Here is a 24,425-nt window from a genome sequence, read left to right on the forward strand (position 1 = left end):
TCAGCAGAGCAAAACTGAAAAGGACACAGCAGAGCAGAAAATTATAGAACGTTGAGAACAGGATAGAGTAGAATAGAAAATGTTACGATAGAATAGGATAGTGAAGAATACAGCAGAGCCGGGCAGAACTGGAAAAAAAATTGAATGAAAACAGCAAAGCAGAACTAAAAGGAAGACAAAAAAAGTGTAAATGAGAAAACAAATACTGTAAAACTATAGCCCGGGCTTTTATTTGCTAAAATCACTGCCTTTATTTGGGACAGGCGTCCATATGGGATAGGCCTTTAATTCTACTATGAAACAGTTTAATTATTTCATTAACAGAATATTACTTGTATAAAAATTATCCTATAATATCAGATGCACGTCATTCATTTGTCTTATGCACTTTTATTTTGAAGGCAGCAATGTAACGAAAACAACAACAGGGTGCAGGATGAGAGAAGTGTGGCAGAAGTTAGCAGACGGAGAGCGATGGACTTCACAGGACAGTATTCACAACTTGGATTAATTTATATGAAGAGCTGTTTTGATTCTTTTGATCGGTGGACCCTTACAGACTAAAGAAATATATAAATAATAATGGAAGGGACACATTCGGGCTTAACGAGCGCTTCAAATGTAATGGGAGTCGGCACTTTTCTTTTTCTTTTTATCTCTTGGACCATGGTGGTTACACTGGTAAATCTATAATAATTAGACTTTTGGGCTTGTTGTTTCCATTAAATGAACTGAATTGTTGGAGAATCTAACCGATCTATCGATGTGTAGCATGTCCATACTGACATATTATATTATATCCATACGTTTAAACATTAATATTTGTATTAACGATCTAAGCAGCTAAAGCGAGCGACAAAATCCATCCAAAATCGTTCAGCTCTCGCTGACTATATAGCTGCACAAAGTGCAGACTAAAATAGTTCATCAGAACAAAGCAAGTGAGAAGAAAAGCGCTCACACAAGTGTTTGAGCCAAAATAAAGAAAACATATTTCAATCTTAGCTTGTAGTTGTGCAGAATAATGGGGGTTTCTGCAGGCTTAACAACAAGCCTGGGCTATTTTGACAAAATCAAATACCAAAACATTGTGACGCTGTTTGTTTTGGTTTTTGTATTCAGATACTTTGAAGCCACATACAGAGGTGTTGTTGGGGTGGGAATGTGATTAAATGGTAGCGCACCACAGAGATGATCCAGTCCTGTCCTCTGTGGGTTTTAAATTGTCGTCAGCTGAATGGCAGAAAAATGTTAGGACAGTAAAAGAGCAGGGAAGGCGAAGGCAGCCTGTGGAGAGCGTCTGTGTGTCAGACCTCATCTGTCCTGTAGCTCTTCCACAGTGTGAGCCAGAGATAGGAGAACGACCCTCCCTCCCTCCCTCCATCCCTTCTGCATGGCTTCATCTCTGCGTTCCTCTCTGCTCGTCTCGCTGGTCCATTCGCTCTCAAGCCGACAGGCTGACATCAGTGTGCGTGTGTTAGCGTGCATGTTTGCATGCATGCTTGCATGCATTTATGGCCTGTACGTGTGTGTGTGTGTGTGTGTGTGTGTGTGTGTTCTGCTGGCAGTCCAAATGTATTGATCTCCCCTGGATTACTTACAGTATGACCAACCTCACGCCTGGTTGGCTATTACTTGTTAGCTGTCGGTCACTGGATTAGGGATGAAACGATTACCGGTTTAACGATAAACCATAGTTAAATTCCTGGCGGTTATTATTACGGTACACATTTTAATTACCACGATAACCAGGTTTAGCTACTATAAACTCACAGAAAATACTGTCCAGCATCAACCAAAGTTAGCGACAGCAGCAAATCTTGTTCATTTTTTAAAACCAGCAGCTATCAAATTAGTTGTTAAAGTGTCAGACCTGGAGAAATGCTCTGTATTTAGTCAGTTGTTGGGCTCACTGTCTTCTAAAGACTCTTTTCTATTCATTTAATTGTGTGTAGCGTCATTGCATTACTTGCATAATATAAAATATAAAATCTTGATAATGCACACTTGGTTTTCATATGTTTACAAAAGTTAAAATGTTTAAAAAATTTAAATGTTTATGCAAACAAAATGGCAATGTTTTGTAGTTTTCAAAATAAAACTTGTTGAAATGGTTTCAGTGTGTGTATCAGGACATTTTAATCTTTTGGCACATTTTTACAATACCGTGATAATACCGATAACCGTGATAATTTTGGTCTCTATGATCCATCCATCCATCGTCCACCGCTTATCCTGCTGACAGTGTTGCAGGGGGCTGGAGCCAATCCCAGCTGACATCGGGCGAAAGGCGGGGTACACCGTGGACAGGTCGCCAGTCATGATGGAATTTCCGTACCATTGCATCCCTACATTGGATCCTACACTTCCTGTAATGCAGCTCAGCCGCATCGCTAAATTGCCACATCTTTAAAGCTCCCGCCCCCAGTTTGTTCCAGACCACGGTTTCCTGCAGGAAATTGTTAGTGGAGTTTGTAAGCACTGTCACCTGCTGAGTCAGACAGATGCTGATGCATCTGGTGTTGTGATCAGTTCAGTAAAATGACGACATAAACAGTTGCCTCACTCATTATATATTCTCCGTGATTTAACGCCTCTGCTCTTTTCCTGTGTAGGCTAACACTGCTGTTGGTGTCACGTCTTCTGATATTGAGTGAAGACTGTCTTAATTTTAGGCGAGGCGGTGCTACAACACACTGCAAAAAACACTGTAAACTTTCCAGTAAATATGTGTAGGCTTGTGGTTATTGCTTCTGCAGAGCCACAGACGACGTTTATAGAAGTGTTTTTACATTTGTTTTCATTAGTGCTCCCCTTAGTTGTAAAACCTATTTTGATGTGTAAGAGTGCTCCTTTTAAAAATATGTTGGTGTCTTTTATGATATCTGGTTCAGAATGTCAAAGTACCAAAAAAAACATTCTCAGTTGAGCCCCTTTAAGACTTGCACTCACGTGAATGTGACCGCAATGTAACATGCTGTCCTCATGTCTGAATACGTGCCTTCACTTTCAACACGGTGCACGGTCTGACATGAAGGCCGTCAAGTTTAACGTAAAGGCTGCAGCAGCACAGGAAAAACATGCAGACAGACAGATGCGTGTCTTGTTTTGCCACCTCTGTAATACATATATCTTTATCTTCATCTCTTATTTAGAGTCGAATCAGAGATTTTGAGGTGATTCTTCTCATTTCAGATAAGTCTATAAAAACAATTTCCCCCTTGTCGTGTGAACAAGTCATAATATTTTTAAATACCACACAGTAATAATCTGACCAGCAGGCTTTTCCTATATTATAGTCATTTTCATTTATGCCAACAGCATGGATATATCCAGCAATCCACTCCATCAAACAGGTAGCATAATTTACTCTCTGGTAATATTAAATGATGAAGTTGTTGCAGGAATGAATTCACTATATATACTGAGATATTCAATGGATTCACCGTAGATCATTGAGACGTCAAAAAATAAGTTTAAAACTCCATCAGTGGTGCAGCCTGTCAGAGAACAGAAAACATGTCTTCCTTTCTATTGTAATATTTTTAAGTCACCACTGCTTGCACTCGCTCTCGCATCAGCTGTTTCCGTGCTTCATATTGTTTTGAGCGACAATAACATGTTTAAGATGCATTCATACAACAAATACAAGAAGTGGTGTACTATATTTATAACCACCTGTTAAAGATATTATAATCTCTATAGCTGTGTGTGTGTGTTGAGGGAGAGCTACAGTTTTGCATTAAAGAGGGTGGTATTATGCTCATTTTCAGGTTCAAAATCCTATTTAGGGGTTCTACCAGAACAGGTTCTACATGGTTTCATTTTCAAAAAACACCATATTTTTTATCATACTGCACATTGCTGCAGCTCGTCTTTTCACCCTGTGTTGAACACTTCACTTTAGCTATGGAGTGATACATCTTGTCTCTAAATGATCTTTGTTGGGAGTTGCACATGTGCAGTTAATAGTTAAGAACTACTAGCCAATCAGAAGCAGAGAAGAGCGGGTCAGTAAGAAGCTGGTAAACCGCTTCGGTTCAGCTGTATATGTTGCCGAGAAGACGTCACAGGGATGAAAGGGAAACTGCTGGACTACAAACAAGTTGTTTTCAGGCTTTTCAGAGCAGAGTTTTCTGTGGGAGATGGCTGGACTTTGGGCATTTTCACTTTGCAAACCTATTACAAGCACAAAAAAGGTAAATAGCTCAATAAAGGAGAGGGAAAAAGCCAAAAAAAAGCATAATACCACCTCTTTTAAAATAGTTTTTTCTTGGACTTGCCACTCAGTCAAATCTGAACACACAGACATGATACACATTTTTTTTGAGTGTGTAACTTGAATGTCTGGAGGTGAGAAGGCGGGCTGTGGCTGCTGTTAGCAAGTATAGACGTGTGTGTGTGTGTGTGTGTGTGTGTGTGTTTGTACGCAGTGTGCACACCATCTGCCAGTGGTCATGGAGGTTTGTGCTGATGTGTAGTGACAAGCAGCTCAGAGAGCGACCCCTCCATATATACTATATACACACGCATAAATATGCACACACAGGGCCATCATTACAAATACAGCAGCTCTTGATGACGGGGCCTTGACCTTTGTGGGGTTATTATGTCTCCTGTCAAGATAGATCACCAAAGAATTAAAAAAGCAGAAGGCGGACAGGAAGGGCACAAATCCCACTGTAACGGCATATGTTATCCAACAAAACAAGAAAACACTGCTGCAGCTACTGCTGCAGTTTTTCTCTCCACATGTCTCTTTACTTTAAATATAAAGCTACCGCCAGCATCCGGTTAGCTTAGCTTAGCACAAAGAATGGAAAAGGCTACATACAGCATATATTGTTTATCTCGTACAAAAGAGAAAGTGTAAAAACAACACAGTGCGGTGTGATGTGTCGGACTATGTCTTGGCAAGGCTCAGTAACTTCAGTTACTTCAGTTCAGTTGGTTCAGTAACATCAGTGTGAGGCTGCCAGGAAACCAGTGTAGATCGAAGAAAATCCAAGAAAGCATATTTGCCAAAATGTCACCTATAAAATACATTCACAATATATATTTATCAAACTGGAATCGCATAAAAATAAGTGTTAATAAATAACAAATGTAAAATAAAGCACATTATAGATGCCTAGTATATGCCAATACAAATATATCTGTGAAATGCCAAAATTGGGAAATAGTAGGTTGTGCTGTTAATACACTGTTAATAAAAGTTCATACATTCTTCATTATTCATTCTTATGCTGCAGAGGGAGGATGCTGCAATGTATTAAAGGTCATTTTTTTAAAAACTGTGTAAACTTGGATTCTAGCCACATGCGACCGGTTTTGCAATCTACGGACACAAGGAAAGCAGTCAGACGTGGCCTCAGTAATAAGGGGCTTTGGTTTGTTCTAAGTGGAGCAGCTTCAGATTGAATTATTGTTATTTATTCCCGCTGATGAGCAGACAGGGTGCCCTCAGCCGCTGTTTCCATCATTTACAAACCAATCACTTCAGCCCCTCCAGCCAGACATGTTCGTGATGAAGTGGTAAAATTAAGGTATTGATCAATTATAATAGGCCACACGAGTGAAGCTGTTATTAGGATTTATTTCATAAATGCTTCTATGTATCAAACCAGGTAGCTTGTTGGTTGTACTCACTTTTCACTTCTGCTGTCAAGGATCAAATACAGCCACATTTTGAAATAATGAAATTCTCTTTTTGCAAAATAATTTTCTTCTCATTTTGTTTTATTTTATAGTAGCTTGTGAGTGTTTTAGTGCTAGGCTGCTCTATAGTTTCCACATCCCCTAGCAGTAGGGAATCTACTGCTTGCCTACTCATTGACATTCTTTTCTCATGAAGCAGCCGGCCTTTGCTGCTTGGCTGTGCTTGCACAGGCTTGCCTTGCTGTGTTGCTGCCTTCGCTAAGGCAGTGGGGTAAACGGTACATCGTGTCGTACTGTACAGGGGCCTTTTGTGTTCCTTGTAGATGGACTGGGGGTGCTTTCTTACCTCAGCACACATAAATTATTACATATAGTATGTGTACTTTATGCACTGATATAATGATACACGATTTTGTTTTCTGTCCTAGTCGTTTTATAGTTTCGCCTCATATTTCTCTCACTCATGATTTTCTCCTCTCTGCTGTGTGTTTGGTTGTTGCAGACCCTGGTAGGAGCGTGATGAGCGCGCGCTTCCGCTTGCCTGCTGGCAGATCCTACAATGTCCGGGCGACGGAGCTGGAGCGAGACAGGCAGCACACACAGGTTGTGTGCAACGTACTGCTGCTGGACAACACCGTCCAGGCGTTCAAAGTCAGCGTAAGTACTGCTCTTCCTGGTCTGTAGGTATCTTGCATCACATTTTAATGAACTGACTTAGAAAAGGCAAGTGGTGGGATCCAATCAATTGCCTGTTGATAGTTCTCAAAACACTCCAGTGTGACTTCTCATTATCTCTTATGTCCATCACAAATAAACCATAGAACTACGATGCTCCTTGTAACTCCAGAACTTGCCTGAGAATTGTCACATTTTTTTTTCTTTGGTATCAAAGTAATCCAGTGACCGTTGTCTGTACATTCATGGCTACAATGCAAACATGAACTGCTAGAAGCTTATTTGCCCTGCTTTTAATGGTCAGTTTACCAAAATGTAAAGAAACATAGGCAACAAAAACCCAAAACAGGCTCTTGTTGTAGCTCACAACTAACTGACTCAGTGGCAACATTAAAAGTCCTGTGTACATCCTCCAAAGTCCAGTCATTAAACACAGAAATTTAAATAATAATAACAAATAACAACAACAAAATGAACATGTTCATTTTAATGTTCAAGTCAAGGCCCATTGACAAAGCAGCTGTCTCAGTCCTGTACTTGGTAATAGAATATATCAACTTGCCCAATAGTTATTAATACTTAATCATCTACATTATGTTATTCTCATGGTTGATGATTATTCTCTTTTTTTTTTGTTGTTCTTCTTTTTTAAAGTTAGTAAACCCGTTGATTTACTTCATCCGAGCTCCATGCAAGAATCCTAAAGAAAAGCAAGAAGTCACCAATATTGCACCATCTCCTCCCTCAGACGACCTTCCCTCCCTCAGCTTCTCCCATTACTGTAAAGTTCCCTTTAAGCCCACCTCAAATTTACTTGAGAGTTGGTGGGGGTGGAGTCCTCTGGGTTTTTTTCTACATGTTTGCAGACATTTAAAAAGCGTCCCACAATGTATTTGTTTTTGTTATATTCAGATGATGCATAAAGGTTACATTTTCTTTTCTCACACTGCCTTCAATATTCTCCCTTTCTCCCCCCTGAGGTTTGCTTTCAGTGGCTGATCAGGCACAGTCAGCCTTTATCTTGATTTACAAGCAGCACACACATTCACACCTTGAGGCACAGAAAAAAAAAGAGAGAGAGAGTCTGTGTGTGTCTACAGTCTGTTTTGCCCAGGTGACAGGTTGGCTTGTGACAGCAGTTACCGTCGTCTGTCACTCTGTGTGATAATACATTTCCTTTTCTCTCTCTTTCTCTCTCTTTGTGTCTCTCTGTCTGTCACCATGCGTTTGATCAGAGTTATGACAGTATGAGTCGGGAAATTCCCTTTGTGAGTCAGAAAATACAATTCCTCTAATAACGTCCCTTCTGACAGATCACATCCTGTTAGTGGTGAACTGTGTGTCTGTGAGTGCATGCATGTGAGCACGCAGATATATCTGGAGAAATTCACAAATAGGGACATTATGACACGTCAGATTGCTTATATAATATCAAAAATAGTTCTTTCATCCTGAGAGAGACGCAGACGAGCGAGTAGAAAAATGTTTAGATTTTTTTGCTCTGCTACTTTTTCTGCAGTTACCACCTAAAAGACTGTGGACATACATTTTGTGTATGAACAATTTTAGAAGAATTTTTGTGAAGTTTTAACAATTTGCATTGTTAATCATTTTCTCTTCATGGTGGAACAACTTCTCCTGAAATGTGGTCATGAATTCCTATCAAAATAAAAGATAACTTAATTTGTTTAAATCTGCAGTGCGAAATATTTGTCTCCCTGTTCTGACAGCTAGTGTCTTAAAACACATTTACTGATTCGCCAGTGGGGGAAGGTCACCACAGATTTAAAAACTCGGGTATACTGTACAGAGAGATTTACCTGGCAGTGACAGACCTAATCAGCATTGTGTGAACTCATTTGGCGAGGGCTTAAATGTAATGGACTTTGATTCATATGTAAAAGTAGGGCCTAGGGCTGGACAATTAATTGAAACCGAAATTCAGAGCCTCTAACCGACGTAATTTTCCCATGTCTGTTATTTCGGTTCCTTATAAATATTTTCCCTACAGTGTGTGTTCATGTACTTTCCCCTTAAAAACATGCCGTTACTACTCTGTGTGTAGTCACGTAACTGCGCTGTCCAATCCTGCTGAGCTTCCAGACTGGAGTCAGGCAGAGGTTAGCTGGCGCTAACCGCCTTCACTTTCATCCACAGACATCCATTTTAGGGTCAGAAGTGAAGAAGTCCTTTGGATGAGGGACGAAATGTCTTCCAGTATCTTCAACCAAGTCCAGTTGCCCTTGACTTTAACCTTCGTTGGATGACATCCATTTTAGTAACGGACTAGCTGTGAAATACACTATACATTTACTGCCAGACTGACAACAAACTCGCTCGCTTTTTCCGTCACTTTGGGCCGCTCGCTCTCTATCTTATTTGCTCCACCACTAACGCACTACGGACACACACTGCACTCCTTAAAATACCTAACCCCGCTGCTATATACAACATATGTTGTATATTTGTTGCATATAGAAATATAATACAAATATGTGGAATTATGTAAGGGCAATTCATAATAAATGCATTGCAACAATAATACTGTGAATTGTCCCTTTTTAGTTTATAACTTGACTACCATCAATGAGAGTGGGTGTGTGAGGGCGCTGAGCCCCGCCCTCATTGAAACGGCAACATAGAGAGCAGAGGACAGATGTAGCGTGCCCGTAAATGACACTAAGGGCGTACTCGCGCTAGGCGCTGTACCGTGTCCGAGCACATTTAACCCCCAAACTCCGGTTCGTTTGACCAGTGTGATCGCTTAGTGCCACTTGAAGAGGTGGGCTCAGACAGTCATGCTTGGGCACGGTAAAAGGCAACCGGGCCTATAGTGAGTACGCCCTAAAAAGATAGCAGCGTATTTTTTTTTCTGTTCATTTGGCTTCAGTGCTGTGAAAAAACGCTTGTAACGCTGGGGAAAACCACGACTCTGTCTGTGTTTACCGCATCGCTGGAATCAAAAGGCCCTATAAAAGTTTAGCTTTAAATAATGACACCTGTCTGTGCATAAACATCATTTTAGTTTTGAGATTTTGTTTCTAAAGCATTTAAATAATATAATTTTTCAGTAGCAAAATTATTCGGCTTATCATTTTAGCCAGAATTTTGGATTGGTATTTAACACAGCCTCTTTTATAAAATCTCTCCTCTCCATGTTCTTTCTTTACATTTCTCCCTGCACATACCCCCACCCCCCCCTTACCTCCTCCCTGCCTCTTGCTGAATGAATGAGTCGGCCTCTGTCAGTCTCTCTGTCAGTGTCATTGATCAGACCCCTACAGCAGCAGTAACTTCCTGGAAAGACAAGCCATCCTCGGAGCAACAATACGTCTATTGATCCTCTCCCTGGCCGACTGGCCTTGATTCTAGCGGAGGGTGAAGCAGTGACTTATTGTCATGGGAACCGGAGAACTGGTGGTGCGGGGGGGTTGAGGGTGCACATGAGGGCTTGTATTGCTGATTTTCTAGATGGGAAGGCTAAAACGATACAAGCATAAAGCAGAATCTGGTGTAGTTTAAAAGCTTGATCGATGACAAGAAATAAAAAAAAAATGCCCAGACGACTAACTGACCCCCACCTCTCTACAAATACAAAAGCAGGGACAGAAGCGGGATTTATGCAGAGTAAAGTGACATGCAGCTGTACCCATAGTAACCTCTACACACCACATAAACATTCAGCTGTCTGCAAGAGCTATTGGTAATCAAGTAGCTCTTAATAATGAGCAAGTAAGAGCAGCAAGACGTTGGATGAACAATCACATAGCTGTAATTTACTGCTGAGTGAAACCTCTGAAGAAAATACAAATGATGATTAAAGCCGTAGATCCCCCCCCCCCCCATCCCCAAAATGACGGCATTGATTGCATTAGTGTTTAATGGAGACGATGTTCTTTCCCTAACTTTACCCGGATGCTTTGAGTGGCCTTAAAGGTCCAGTGTCTAATATTTAGGAGGAACGTTTGACAGAAATGAAATATAATATACATAAGAATACTGAACAAAATTATAAACGCAACACTTTTGTTTTTGCCTCCATTCATCATGAGCTGAACTCAAAGATCTAAGACTTTCTTTATGTACACAAAAGGCCTATTCCTCTCAAATATTGTTCACAAATCTGTCAAAATCTGTGTTAGTGAGCACTTCTCCTTTACTGAGATAATCCATCCACCTCACAGGTGTGGCAAGGCAAGTTTATTTGTATAGCACATTTCAACAACAAGGTAATTCAAAGTGCTTTACATCAAACATAAAAGCAACAGGGAAATATAAAAAAGTTTAAAAGCAACATAGGGAAATTGGGGAAAAAAAACAAACACATTAAAACAGGACAGTAAACGTTACAGTGCAGTGTACAATCAGGGTTAAAAGAGTTAAAAGGAAAATAAAAACAGGCTTATTTTGAAAAGAGAATAAACACAAAGTACACTTAATCTACTCTCTCTAGCTAGTCTGTACTCGGGTCCATAGCAATCTTTGGGTCCACTGAAACTCCATAAACCCTCGGACACTACAGAGAAGCCAAGATATGCCTGTCCGCAGGCCGCTTTGATCCAGTTATACTCTGGACCCACCTGCGCGTTTACAGGTGGACCGAGGTTCCTTCAAATCACTCAGGCCCGAGATTTAAGACCACTTCCTTCACTCTGTTCAATCTCACTCTCATTATCCACAGGTGTGGCATATCAAGATGCTTATCAGACAGCATATACGAAGGAAAAATGTTGCTCTGTGTGATGCAAAATGGTGGACACACCAGATACTTACTTGCACCCCCCGGACCCCCCCAAATACAGTGAATCTGCACATTTTATTGTGGCCAGCCTAAGGCACACCTTGTACAATGCCCATGCTGTCTGATCAGCATCTTGAGGTGGATGGATTATCTCGGTAAAGGAGAAGCGCTCACTAACACAGATTTTGAGAGATTTCTGAACAATATTTCAGAGAAATGGGCCTTTTGTGTACATAGAGAAAGTCTGCGTTTATAATTGTGTTCAGTTTATATTTTATTTACATAATGACCCGTTATGTTTTTATTACCGTAGAATGCGCCATTTCTGTCTACATACAACGCGAGTCCCCTTTACAAACTGCTCTACAAAGTGTGTTTTGTCGCTACGTTGTATACGTACAAAGAAGAACAACAAGTAACGTTAGTAGTAGTTGACTGGTTTATTAGAAGTAAGAAAAGAAGAAAAATTTGGACAAATGGAGGCCCATACATATTATTTAGCACAAGATTCGACAGAGCATGTTGGCCACCGTAGTTTCTCCTGCATGCTTGGAAAGGGAGAGTGAGTGCTGACTGGTGGTGCTTTTCATTCTTTTTTTCCTTCTTAAATCTTTATTACAAAAACAGAAATAAATTCTGCATGGGACATAAAGAAGTACACAGACCTTTTGATTTGTGCAAATTCACATTTTGCAAACATGTAATTTGTAATATGGGAGATCGTGGTCTGGTGGAGTCTAGACCGGCGGTGGCCTTGGAGAACTTGGAGAAACTTTTCCAGCACTGGATGGCGAGCCAACCCCGACTTGTAGCCAGGAGGTTGCAACCTTTTTCTCCTTAAGCCGGAGAACCTTTATCTATTACCTCCTTGGCCCAAAGGGGTCAGTTAGAACTTTGTGCACACTGACACTTGCTTTCTTGAGGAACTGTGAACTTTAACATACCCGGGTCTACTTTATTTTGAGTGCACTCGCAATTGAACTGAACATTTATTTTGATACGTCGTTCACTGTTGTAATTCAACTTTTTGGCTTCAGCGAGCAAACCTATAATCTTCTGACGTGGCTCAATTCCAAACATCTAGATATCTCGAATTTTTATTAGTGTGTTAGTGTTGGGGGACGGGTGTGGCTGTGGGAGTCTTTTGCTTGCTTAGCTCCTTCTCTGTCCAGAAAAGGGGAGAGTGTGTGTGTGTGTGTGTGTGTGTTACAAACATCAGTGAGCTAGCTAGGACGGGACAGTAGATAAATGATAACTGATATTTAGCAGGCATAAAAATGTTCACAGCTTTAACATGTAGCCTGGCTGTGTGTCACAGGTGTTTTGTTTTTTTTCCTGTACTCAGGAGGATCAAATAACATACACAGTTTAACGTGTGTATATTTTGAATGCAATTGGTGGATTCATGTAAAGCATTTAAGTGTGTCTGTGTGTGGCTCGATACTTAGACTATGGTGGGTTATGTTCCTGTTTAAGTCACTGTTCTTGTTTGTTTTCAGAGGTAGATATGAATGACTCCTTCACGTACTTCTCCTTTCCTGTCTGGACAAGCTGCCTCACGCATTCCTGAATTTCCATCATTCTTTAACACAAACATGTACATGCAGCATGTTCAGCTGTTTCCTCTGGAAGAAGTGAGGAGGGAAATAAAAGTCACGCTTTGTGTTTATTTATTTATTTTATTAACCTGCCATAAAAACACTGGGATTTTCACCTTGGTCCCTTTACTGTGATTGGTGTTTGGGGGTCACTTAAGATAAACCCTCAGGGTACAAAAACTTGTCAGAGCATCTCTCTCTCTCTCTCTCTCTCTCCCTCTCTCAGCCAGTCTCTGATTGCACTCTATCACCGCTCCTCTCCCTCTTGTCGCCTCACTCTCACGCACACAGACACTATTTCAGTCACTGGTGCTACAGGACTGATGAAGATGAACACAAAGAGCGTTTGTCTCTCACAACCACATCATCGGGCACTCTTTTTCTCTTTCTCCCAGCCCCCTCTCTGTCTCTCATTGGTCTCTTCCTTTAGTATGTCTTTCTGTCTCTGTGGCTCTTTCCAGTCCACGAGCTATTCACGGCAGGCTACGGACTTTACTGCTGTAAAAGTACAGAGAAAGAATGCGTGAAAGTGTGTGTGTGCATGCCTTGTCAGTGTGCATGTCCCCCAACTCGAGTTTTAACAATGTATGGCTGTTTGGCTCGCACATGAATACTAGAAGAGGCCAACACACAGACACACACACACAGAGTGGTGATGGGTTTCCTGGGAGCACGGTACAAAAAGTGCACAGAGGGCTCCCACATCTAGCTTGAAAAGCTACTTCATACAAAGGAGAAGCAGTGGACAAACACACACACACACACACAGACAGAGACAGTCTCTGAATAGCCTTACATGTATCAGAGCGTGTGCTTTTTTTTCACTTCCTCGTTTAGTCTGCTTGACCTCAGTCAGCAAATCAGTCACTTGGTTAAATCATTTGACAGCTGCCTGTTAATGATGTAGCCAAGTTTGTGACAGTTTCTGTGGTATTTTGTCATGTATATTGTCAAAGACGTAGATCACCTGACGACGAAGAGGTCATGACAGTCAGTTAGTGTGGATGGATGATATGTATTCTCTGAGAGACTGCAGCGCAGCGAGTCTGTTTGTCCATTTTGTCAGATTTAGTAAAATTCCTTCGCCAACGCCTCCAATATTCAGCGGTATGAGATGTTTTTTTTTTTTAGTACTAGATGTATGTGCTTTTAACAGTCCTATTCATTTTCTTATCATTCAGACGTGCTGGCAAAGAAAGGAAGGAGGGAGCACAGAGGGTATCAGAGTTGACTCGTTTGACAGCAGTAGATTGCCAGCAGACACACAAACACATCTGAGGACTAGAGGGCTGCAATGTCAACATGTCAACCATCATCGCCCGCTGCACGCACACACTCTACTCACTCAGGCTGGGCTGTTAAATGTGTGTCAACAGGGTAAAGTTGAGAGGTGGACCAAAGCAGTAACTATGTGTGTGTGTGTTCTCCCATGGGAGCTCTGATGGAGTTACACACTCTCTCTTCTCTCCCCCCCCCACCTCTCTCGAAATCGCGGCAGGGTCAGGTGTGAGTTTCTGCTCCACTTGTGGTCCCACAGTTTATCCTCTCGCCCTTCCCACTCTCTCACGAAGCGATGAGATATTAACGATCTGTTTAATAAATGATCCCTCACCCGTTTCTCTCCCGTCTGTCCCCGTCTTGTCTTTCTCACTGGCTGTGAAATGGAAATTCCTCCATTTTTGTTTAGCCACTGTTCATCCCGTTATTATGACATTGTACCCTCTGACTCCAGTAAGGGTACAACAACAACACTGTGGTCATTCATTTCAGCATTAGTAGTATGCTTGCACATTAAACTGTGGTACATAGCGTAGGTACAATTTCGAGTTCATCTTCAATTCCTTTTCTAGAGAAGTGGCTCTGATATCTGGATGAACCTGAACCTGTTTACTGATTGCATGTGTTTGTGAAGTTCACGAAGCAGCGCTGAGCGCTTCCTGTCCAAAACCTTTGTAGTAAAGCACAGAAAACAGAACTTGTGCATTTGAAGTTACTTAACCACTTTAAAACACATGGTCACTGATCTACACAAATTGAAACACCTTCCTGAACTCTACCTCTTTCTCTAAATGTTCCTCTTTCCATGTCTCTCCCTGATGCAAGCTTGACCACAGCCAGACGGTGGTTTCTATGTCAAAATTTTTCAGTTCTTTATCATGCTTTGGGGTTTTTTTTTTTCCCACCGTCAAGTTGTTCCTCAGTAGTAAACTTCTGACGCTTCTGTATGTTTGTTTCTAATCACATGACAGTTTTCATCAAATAACTGGCCCCACACATTACAGCCTTGATGATCTGCCTCTAGTAACTTAAAGGAAGCAAAAAGTTAAATTGTGAGAATGTAACCATGAATCTTCACTTCTCAGCTTTCACACTCCTGTATGTGAATGACATATTTATATTGTTTAATTAGTGACTTTTCTTTATGGACCCAATAAACCAGGTCACCAAATGTTGCGGTTTGCTTGAATGCGGCTGTTGACTCTGGGAACTGAGATCACATTTAAACAAGCTGATACAAGGTTAATGGCTTTGAAAATCCATTGCAGCTCTACACATCTAAAATAAGCAAATGAAAAGATAATCCACAGTATTTTATTAGTTTTATTTTTTTGTCTATTAATATACACACGCATTTTTACTGTTTTATTTACTATGTGTGTCGCTTTTAACCAAAGCGACTTACAGTTGCTATATAAGTCAGAGGTTGCACACGTCTGGAGCAACTAGTGTCTTGCTCAGGGACACAGTGGGGAATTGAACCCGGGTCTCTCACACCAAACGCAGGCATCTTCTCCACTGCACCATCGCCACCCCAATAAAGTTAGATTGAATTTAATTGAATTAATAATCAGGGGTAACGGGATCAGCTGTGTAAGTTAACTCATGACTGTGACGTTACAACCCAAACTCAAAGCCTAACCAGGCGAAGAACAACAAACGCACGTGTATACATTTACAGCGGAGGACTGCGGCAAACTTTTGATAGCCGTCAACTAAAAAATCAATCATGATTTCAGTTAAAAGCCAAAGTTGCTGTTACTCTTACCATGTCTGTGGTCCGCTCTGTGGACTTGATGATAGAAGGGTGGAATAGGCTTTACATGTTTTGTTAAATGTTCATGCTGCCTACATTCTGTGTTTTTGTTTTTCGTTTAGGTTAGATTTTGTAACCTTCCTCTGTGGCTAGAAAGATGTCAGAGGACGTTACACGGTCACTGAACAAACCATGTTGCGAAATAGATAAATGTACCACAATAGCCCACAGGCACGGATCAGCTTAATCCCTTATACATGTTCTTCCCCCTGTGGTTGGAAAGATATTAAATAAGGCTCAACATGGATGGATCACACATGGATTTTAACTCTGTGAAACGTTTCTGTAGCTATGTGAGCGTTTGAATAATTTAGTAATTTAGCTGTCTGTGGAGGGGAAAAGGGGATTTCTTTGTGCGACGAGCCCGGGCACCACGCTTCAATCTTCGGCCATAATAGGCACAGGATAGGGTTTAATCAGTTCCTCTCTCAATCGCTTGCCTTCACTGATGAGATGCGTCCCTTCCTTACTTTTTTGTTTTGTTTATACAGTGAGGAACAAATTGTAATACCTTGTGTGTTTTCTGTTCTTCTCCGTAGAAGTCGGATCATGGCCAGGTGCTGCTGGATGCTGTCTTTAAGCACCTGGAGCTGACTGAGAGGGACTACTTTGGCCTGCACTTGGCTGATGACTCCTTAGATACGCCAGTCAGTATGATGTTTTTGATCTACAAGACTGTGTGTGTGTGAGTGAATAATAGGTGACAAGACGGTCCAGTCCATAAAACACGTAGGCTGAAAGTTGTCTTAATCCATTGTGTAGGTGAATTGATTGACATTAACTTGAACAAAAGGTCAAACATACACTAGACCTACACGAGGTCTCTAGTGATCTCTTTCAGACCAGTCAGATTGAATCGGATGAAATAATAATATCTAGAAGTTACATTGTGTGCGTGACCAGTGGTGAATAACTGAGCTTGTCTATTCATGCTGTGTAAGTCATACGGTGTCTCTAAATATCTCTCAATCAATATTTTACAGCGCTGGCTCGACCCCAACAAGCCCATCAGGAAACAGTTAAAAAGTAAGTGAAAAATCATCGTCAATCTCAACACCTCAACACCTGGAATCACGTGTACGGGCCATTTTCAGGAAACGGCAGAAAGTCGTGAAGTTACGAGAGCTCACTCAAGTCCGACTCCGTAGCTTGAATTTCCAGATTTACCAGCAGTTTGAAGCAGTAGTCTGCAGTCCAGCCTCAGTGACCGTTAAAAATCCACACACCACCTCAAGCTAAAGTCTCCAGTCCACACTGAGTGTGATTTAAGATTCAGAATCTGCCTTGAGCAACGATTAAACTTCATTTCAACTCTATTTTTTCTTTTTTTTGATAATGAGTAATAGAATTTGTAACATGTTGAACAATTAAGAAGTAGCCCTAGTGAGAAATGCAGTTCTCCTCAAGCAATGATTGAACTGTGTTTCAACTCTGTTTTTATGCTTTGTGACTGATTCATGGAGGAATATCCACGGGTTTTTGTGCTTTGCACAGTACATGGAGTTAGACTGATGCGTTTGTATGAATGTAGGCTTGCTTATTTTACACTTTAAGTGGTTTATTTCACCAGTTTATATCCTTTAACAGAAATAGGTGCGTATATAATAAAACTGTGTCAGTATCAAACTGTGTCTCTTTGGCTTCACGTATTGGCCTCTCATTTTCTGAATTAAAACTTTCTTTTTTGAGCCGTTTTTTTTTTTTTTAAGAAACTGCATTGCTTCATTTATATAGTATCTACATTATCATAATAGAGATGGATATTTCACACATTCTCAGCTAAACTCGGCTTGATTAATACATAGGGCACAACTTAAATCGAGCAATCACAATAGGGTCATTTGACTGTCTGACGTCCAGTCTTAAGGTATAAAAGCTGACAATGCATTTACAGATTATATCCATTCACAGATCTGCCATGTTGTGTCTTCTCTGTCTAACTGTATAATTTATTCTAGGAGGGTCTCCCCATAACCTGAGCTTCAGAGTCAAATTCTTTGTGACAGACCCCAATAAACTTCAGGAAGAATACACGCGGTAAGATTGTTAATATTACAGAGGAAAAGACAATTGTATACAGATAATCACGCACATGAATGCTCACTTTCGCTGATAAAAGGGGAAAGGTGTAAATCTGCATTCTTGCTTGGCACAAGAGGTTAACAGGGGTCTGGCCATAGATGCCTGTGTTTATAGTTTTGGATTTTACCCATTGATATCACCACTGCAACACTAGACTGGTGCATCATACTTGATTGTTACCGTTTAATTATATTCTATAGGTTTGCAGTGGAAATAGCTTTGCTAGATACAGTATCTCACAAAAGTGAGTACATCCCTCACATTTTTGTAAGTACTGGATTATATCTTCTCAAGTGACAACACTGAAGAAGTAGTGAGTGTACAGCTTGTATAACGGTGTAAATTTGCTGTCCCCTCAAAATAACACATCACACAGCCATTAATGTCTAAACCGCTGGCAACTAAAGTGAGTAAGTGAAAATCCTAGACGGTATATTACTGGACGAAGCCACCCCGCTGACTTGAATAGAGAGCAGTGAAGCCAGTTTTGGACCAATAAAATACTACTACAGGGCTACTTCCTGTCGGCACCAGCGTCTACTGCGCATGATCGCGCAGCAAAACCGTGGTTTAATGTTGTAGAGCAACGGCAGAAACGCCGTTATTCTGGTAGCTACATAGCTGCACAAACAAAAGTCTCATGGCTCAGTGTGTTTGTCTGACTCCGATCGTCACGGTGTAATCAGCCCACCTACGATGCTCACCTGCCAAACACCAACGCAGCGTCACTGATCGCTGAATAGGTTTTTTTTAGATTGCTGAGAGTTTATAATCCAAGCAATACAGTTACATCATCAAGACATCCCATCATGTGCGACGGGATGTCACAGGGTTTTGACGTAATTTTTGGGCCTACATGGAACCGTCCATGCAGGCTTTGGTCGGCTTCACTGTTTCAACTGTGGCTTACACCCTTGGTGAAAATGTCCCAATTGGGCCCAATTAGCCATTTTGCCTCCCCGGTGTCATGTGACTCGTTAGTGTTACAAGGTCTCAGGTGTGAATGGGGAGCAGGTGTGTTAAATTTGGTATTATCGCTCTCACGCTCTCTCATACTGGTCACTGGAAGTTTAACAAGGCACGTCATGGCAAAGGAACTCTCTGAGGAGCGGGAAAAAAAGAATAGTTGCTCTACATAAAGATGGCCGAGGCTATAAGAAGATTGCCAGGACCCTAAAACTGAGCTGCAGCACGGTGGCCAAGACCAAACAGCAGTTCAACGGGACCGGTTCCGCTCAGAACAGGCCTCACCATGGTCGAACAAAGAAGTTGAGTGCACGTGCACGGCATCATATCCAGAGGTTGTCTTAGGGAAATAGACGAATGCGTGCTGCCAACATTGCTGCAGAGGTTGAAGGTGTGGGGGGGTCAGCCCGTCAGTGCTCAGACCATACGCCGCACACAGCATCAAATTGGTCTGCTTGGCTGTCGTCCCAGAAGGAAGCCTAGTGTTTTCACATGAAAAGATAAAATCAAATATTTACAAAAATGTGAGGTTTGTGAGATACTGTATGTGTTACTGAAAATGTAAAGACTGTTTAAACTTTTTTCCAATGTGTTTCCTGTTGTATTCTCTCTCTCAACAATCTCTACCGGCATCAGCAAACATGTAGGAGAAAGCACAAGCTGTCCATCACACTAGAGATATTTATTTAGTGTGCAAGTGCCACGCACAGCTGTAGATGGAGGGACACAATGTCCCAGAGCTCATTGTGCAAGATGGAACATATTGTATACTGTATTTATAAAATAAGTAATAATGTAAAAATTAGCTTTATGAAAAGAGCTTTTTGGATCTAATCATTAAAAATGGGTTCCCAGGACCAGAGCTTAATTCTCTCGTGGATGCGTTGGACATAAACAACTTGCAGAAGAGGCGTTGGAGCGCCATATCGCCTTTTCTGTCTCGTGTTTTCTCTCATCTCGTGTTTGTTTCAACCCTCTCAGCCATGGCCTCGCTCCCTGGGCCCTCTTCAACACTTTGCTTACAGCTTGTAAACAGTGAATAGTGGGCCTTGAATCTGACATGCTGATCTGGTGTATTGTACGTGCAAGTCACGACCAAAACACAGAAAGCTTTGGCGGACTATGTTTATGACATTGGTGGTGCAGTGCACATCAACAGTACTGATAACAAGGGCTTAGGTGAGAAATGGCTCCTTAAAGCATTGCTAGTAGTAGGATGATATTTTCATTTTCCCTTAAATTTCCAAACGACCAATCTTTCTTTCTTAAAACTACTTATCATAGGAGCTTATATATACTAGTATTTCATTAATAGGACATGACAAAAATCATCCCTTATTGTACTCCTAATTAAACAAAGGCCTCTGCTAAAGGGTGTCCATTAATTTGTGTCACCATTATAATCTGACCGGCAGGCCTCTGTTGGCTGTTTTGTCTTTCCATCATTTTATATTCAATTAAAACTGAGGTGATGGTTCACTGGCCTCTTATCCTAATGCAGTGTGCTATCCCACCCGCAGGTACCAATATTTTCTTCAGATCAAGCAGGATATATTTACTGGAAGGTGAGTGTGTCGTCCTTTAGTGTAATAGATGTTGGAGTGGGCAGTTCTGCCGCATAAAGAGCTGCTGTAGTAGAATTATTAGCATTGCATTAGCTTTGGTTGTAGTGGAGAGCTGTTTGACTGTAGGAAATATGACTTTATTTACACACACACAAGCTCATTGGGCAGATGTACACACGCATTACTGTTTTTGTCACTAAAAGTAAGCGTTGGTTTCTTCAAAGAAAATATAATTTATGTTGATGCTTTCTATATTACTGTTTATCAAAGATGATTATTCTATGCTCTTTTAAAAGAACTATAATACATTTTGTATTGATCCAAGGCTAAATATGTGTCTGTTGGTTTTGTGTGTGTGTGTTCGTTCCTGTGGCTTCCAGATTGCCGTGTCCACACAACACAGCCGCACTGCTGGCGTCCTATGCTGTTCAATGTAAGTAGTGCTCCCTGGATAATATCCCTCTACATAACGCTGGAAAAAGCAGTTCATTAGGGCTCTCTTTCGCTAGTTAAATGTAATGTCCGCGGCGGCTCCAGTGCATTTGTAACTGCTACTCTGAAGCCATTATGATTCAATTAAGCCGTGTGGTGATATTTGATATTATTCACAGTGATATGAATATTCAATGTGATTGTGGTTCGGTTTTTACAGTTGGGACCATTTAAAAAGCGTCCTTATTTTCCAAATATGGTAATGTGAGCAATGGGAAATGTGCTAGAGGAATGGCAACTTTGAATTATTCTTTATTTCTTTCCTATTTATTGAGTATCCAAATTTCTGAAATTGCTGCACTTGAGTGCTGAAAGGACAAATAAATAAACCTTCTAATTCATCTAGATTATATTGTTTCATTCTTTCATTGAAGAAACCCAGATTTTGCTACAGGCTTCCCAGTGAATTATATAGCTGTTTGTTGTTCCTTGCTCCCAACGCTGTTCCAGGACCTGGAAAAGTAACAAAAAAAATAACAAAAACATCTCTACAGACAGAGTATGCCAGCAGACGTTCAACACTCAACGCTAACCTCATCTGCTGTTGTGATTTAGCGTTTGGGTTAAATGCTGACCGGGCCCCTCTGTCATCAGAATAATGACTCCTGACACACTGCTGTGTTGGTCTGTCTCCACCGCTCTTCCTCTTTTACTGCTGCTCATTGTGTGCGTGCAGCCTGTTTTGCCCTCTGATCAGCCCTTATCATCCCTCTCTGCTTATCCCTTTTTTTTTTTTTCACACGTATAACCCCCTCACACACCCCTTCTGCCCCCTCTTTCAGTCTCTCTCCACCTCTCTGGCATATTTTGTGGGGAATTTGCACTGCTTCGGTATATAGGTCAGAGAAGAGATTTGGCCTAGACTACCAACATCATGACACTACTGCTTTTACCCCCACACACACACACAGACACACACTCTGTAGCTAGGTCTATGCTGTCACTTTGCACAGTGCCAGCCCAGATTATGAAGAATAAATGTTTGCTTTGGGGGGAAAAAACGGCTTGAAGCAGCTGCTATGCTGCTAATTCAGTTAGCTTGGCCCAAGTGCCAGCCCTGATCACTCTAAATCCTGCGCTAAAGCTTGCATTCTCAAAACACCACAAATCCCACACAGTAGACCTAAAGTCTTTCTTGAAATTGACCAAATACTTTCTGAAAACCATAGCAACCCTCCTTTCCTCAGAAATGAGATCTTGAAATGAACACATTTGCATTGCTTCATTTTAAAGCATGAGGAGCTTGTGAAATGCACCTTTTCATTATCTACAAAAATGTTGCATCACCACACTTGGACCAAATTACCCACAATGCATGTAAATCCATCATCACAGATGGAGAGTCGAATGTCTTGTTTGCGCTCTGCGAGTCTTTCAACTTTGAGCCAATCCACAACTGAGTTTTGGTTTTTACATCAAACGATGAATGTATGTAGGGAGATTAGGTCGTCAGCTAGACTTTGAGCTTCATTGGCCTTAACATCGAACCCTGTTGAAGTCATAACTGCAGCATTAAGGCCTACTGTCGTAAGATGTCAGCTATTGACTGCACTTATATTTCTCCCCGGAGATGTGTGCCCATCAATAAGCGGGCGAGTTGGAATTGATTCGTTGGTCAATATGCTTAGGCTACCGGCTAGTAGGTTAGTACAGGGACTACTTCAGTGAATCGATGCTTTTGAGCTTCAGCCTTGATAGTGCGCTAAGTCTTTGGGGATGTTTCTGACAGCTACCAGAGAATCTGGGTTCCTATGCAATATGGAAAAGTATGGAATTTGATTTCAGTAATTTCCCTAGATGAGTATGGGGAAAAGAAAGTAAGGAAATGCATTTGTGTTTCCTGACTATTGCTCCAATTTAGTTTTCTAATACCTAAAATTCCAAGGGCATAAGAGTAGGTAGGGACATGCCCCTTCTGCCCCCATTTCCTGGCGGTCTCCAGTTTTTCAGACATGTAAGAAATGTGGACAGCAGTGTGGCGTTATTTCTCTGACCCGAAGCTCTGTGTCGCTGCTGTCTCTGCGTCCCCTTCGCTTAAGAGACACGTTTGCTCTGTTTGGGGCTGTCTCACTGCTCCAGGATGCTTCCCTGTGAGTGGCTGCTTCATCGGAGGGTGCTGAAGTTAACATTTCTGTGGATTTGTGGTGAGATTTATGCAAACAAACACATGCCCACTCAAAAATAACGTGGCGTTATTGCACTAAATGATTTTAATCTCCTGGCGCTGCCGGCATGCTTAAACACTAAGTGCACATTCAGCATTGCCCCTAGCGATGATGCTTACTTACTGGAACAGGATTATCAGAGGCTGTGAGACATTTGCAGCTAAGGTGTGAAGATTCATTTGGTAGTTTCGCCATTGTGATTGTCCCAGTGCCTTCCTGTGTAAACAAATACTCGCCGCAAAATAAAAAAAAAAATGGCAGAGCGATTGAAAACTGTGAGATGACAGCTGGCTGTGAAAGAAGTATCAACTACCAAGTGCAAATTTAGCTAAGTATGATGACGGAAACATTCTTGAATGTCAGTGGTTTGGTGATATTTTGTTTCCTAATGAGCCAAACCATACAAGTGATCATATCTCATAATGTGGGTGGTGGCGGCGCATAGATAAGATGCATGCTTTGGTGTGGGAGACCTGGGTTCGATTCCCACTGGGAGACATTCACTTTGGATAAAAGCGTCGGCTAAATGAATAAATGTAAATGTAAACATGTTTGTGAATGAAGATGACTGTGGTCTGCATTGAAAATTTGTTTTCATTGCCTATAGGCCAGTAGCCTACTGTATAACACTAAAATTAAATCCATCCTTTCTGACATCCTTGTGGTTGTCTCGGTGTCTCTTTCCACCTCTCCGCCTGTTAAATTGTTGATGCGTTGACCCATCTCTTTCGCTCTCTCTCTCTCTCTCTCCCTTGTTCTCTCTCTGTAGCTGAGTTGGGGGACTACAGTGAAACGGAGCATACAGCAGGCTACCTGTCGGAATACTGCTTCATTTCCAACCCTCCGCAAGACTTCCACAAAGAGGTCGCCAAACATCACCAGCAGCACAGGTACACTGAGATGCAGAAACAAGCCCAGTTGTGATCCCCCACACACATTCAAATGCATGTACAAACACAAAGGGACTCACACATTCGCATTAACCGTTCGTGTGGTGGTAAAATCACTCAAAAAATGAAAGAGGTTCCAGGACCTTCACGAGATCTCTGTATGGCCAGATAAAGAGACTGTTCATCTAAGGTCACTTCAGAGTCACTGTCGTATTAAATGTTGTTACATTGGCACCATTTTCAGCAGTAAAAGTCATTCATTCTGCCATCAGTGTTGGCATAATTGGCACCTGTCAAAACAGAGATTGAAAAAAAATGTGGGGTAAAAAATCGCTACTTCACATACTTGCGTACATACAGATGCACACGTACGCACCATGGTACACACGCACACAAATGATTTGCATGACACAGGTCATCTGACATTTTCCCTGCTGTTACAGGGCTCGACAATAACGGTGGCCCGATGGCCCGGGGCCAGTAAAAAGTAAGGTCGGGC

The 24,425-nt window shown here is 41.5% G+C and overlaps 1 protein-coding gene across 1 annotated transcript in view; it reads left to right on the forward strand.

Annotated features, from left to right (window-relative positions):
• Positions 1 to 23,960, forward strand: part of LOC123974049 (tyrosine-protein phosphatase non-receptor type 4-like) — a 48,179-nt gene extending 24,219 nt beyond the window's left edge. Inside the window, exons 2-8 of the mRNA XM_046054467.1 lie at positions 6,161 to 6,315; positions 16,306 to 16,413; positions 16,750 to 16,792; positions 17,725 to 17,803; positions 20,335 to 20,379; positions 20,760 to 20,812; positions 23,806 to 23,960. Of these exons, the coding sequence (XP_045910423.1) occupies positions 6,178 to 6,315; positions 16,306 to 16,413; positions 16,750 to 16,792; positions 17,725 to 17,803; positions 20,335 to 20,379; positions 20,760 to 20,812; positions 23,806 to 23,960 (621 nt within the window). The 5' untranslated portion in view covers positions 6,161 to 6,177. The remainder of the gene's footprint in view (positions 1 to 6,160; positions 6,316 to 16,305; positions 16,414 to 16,749; positions 16,793 to 17,724; positions 17,804 to 20,334; positions 20,380 to 20,759; positions 20,813 to 23,805) is intronic.
• Positions 23,961 to 24,425: the final 465 nt, after the last annotated feature.

Source organism: Micropterus dolomieu, linkage group LG07 (genome assembly GCF_021292245.1).
Source record: "Micropterus dolomieu isolate WLL.071019.BEF.003 ecotype Adirondacks linkage group LG07, ASM2129224v1, whole genome shotgun sequence".
Lineage (NCBI taxonomy): Eukaryota > Metazoa > Chordata > Actinopteri > Centrarchiformes > Centrarchidae > Micropterus > Micropterus dolomieu.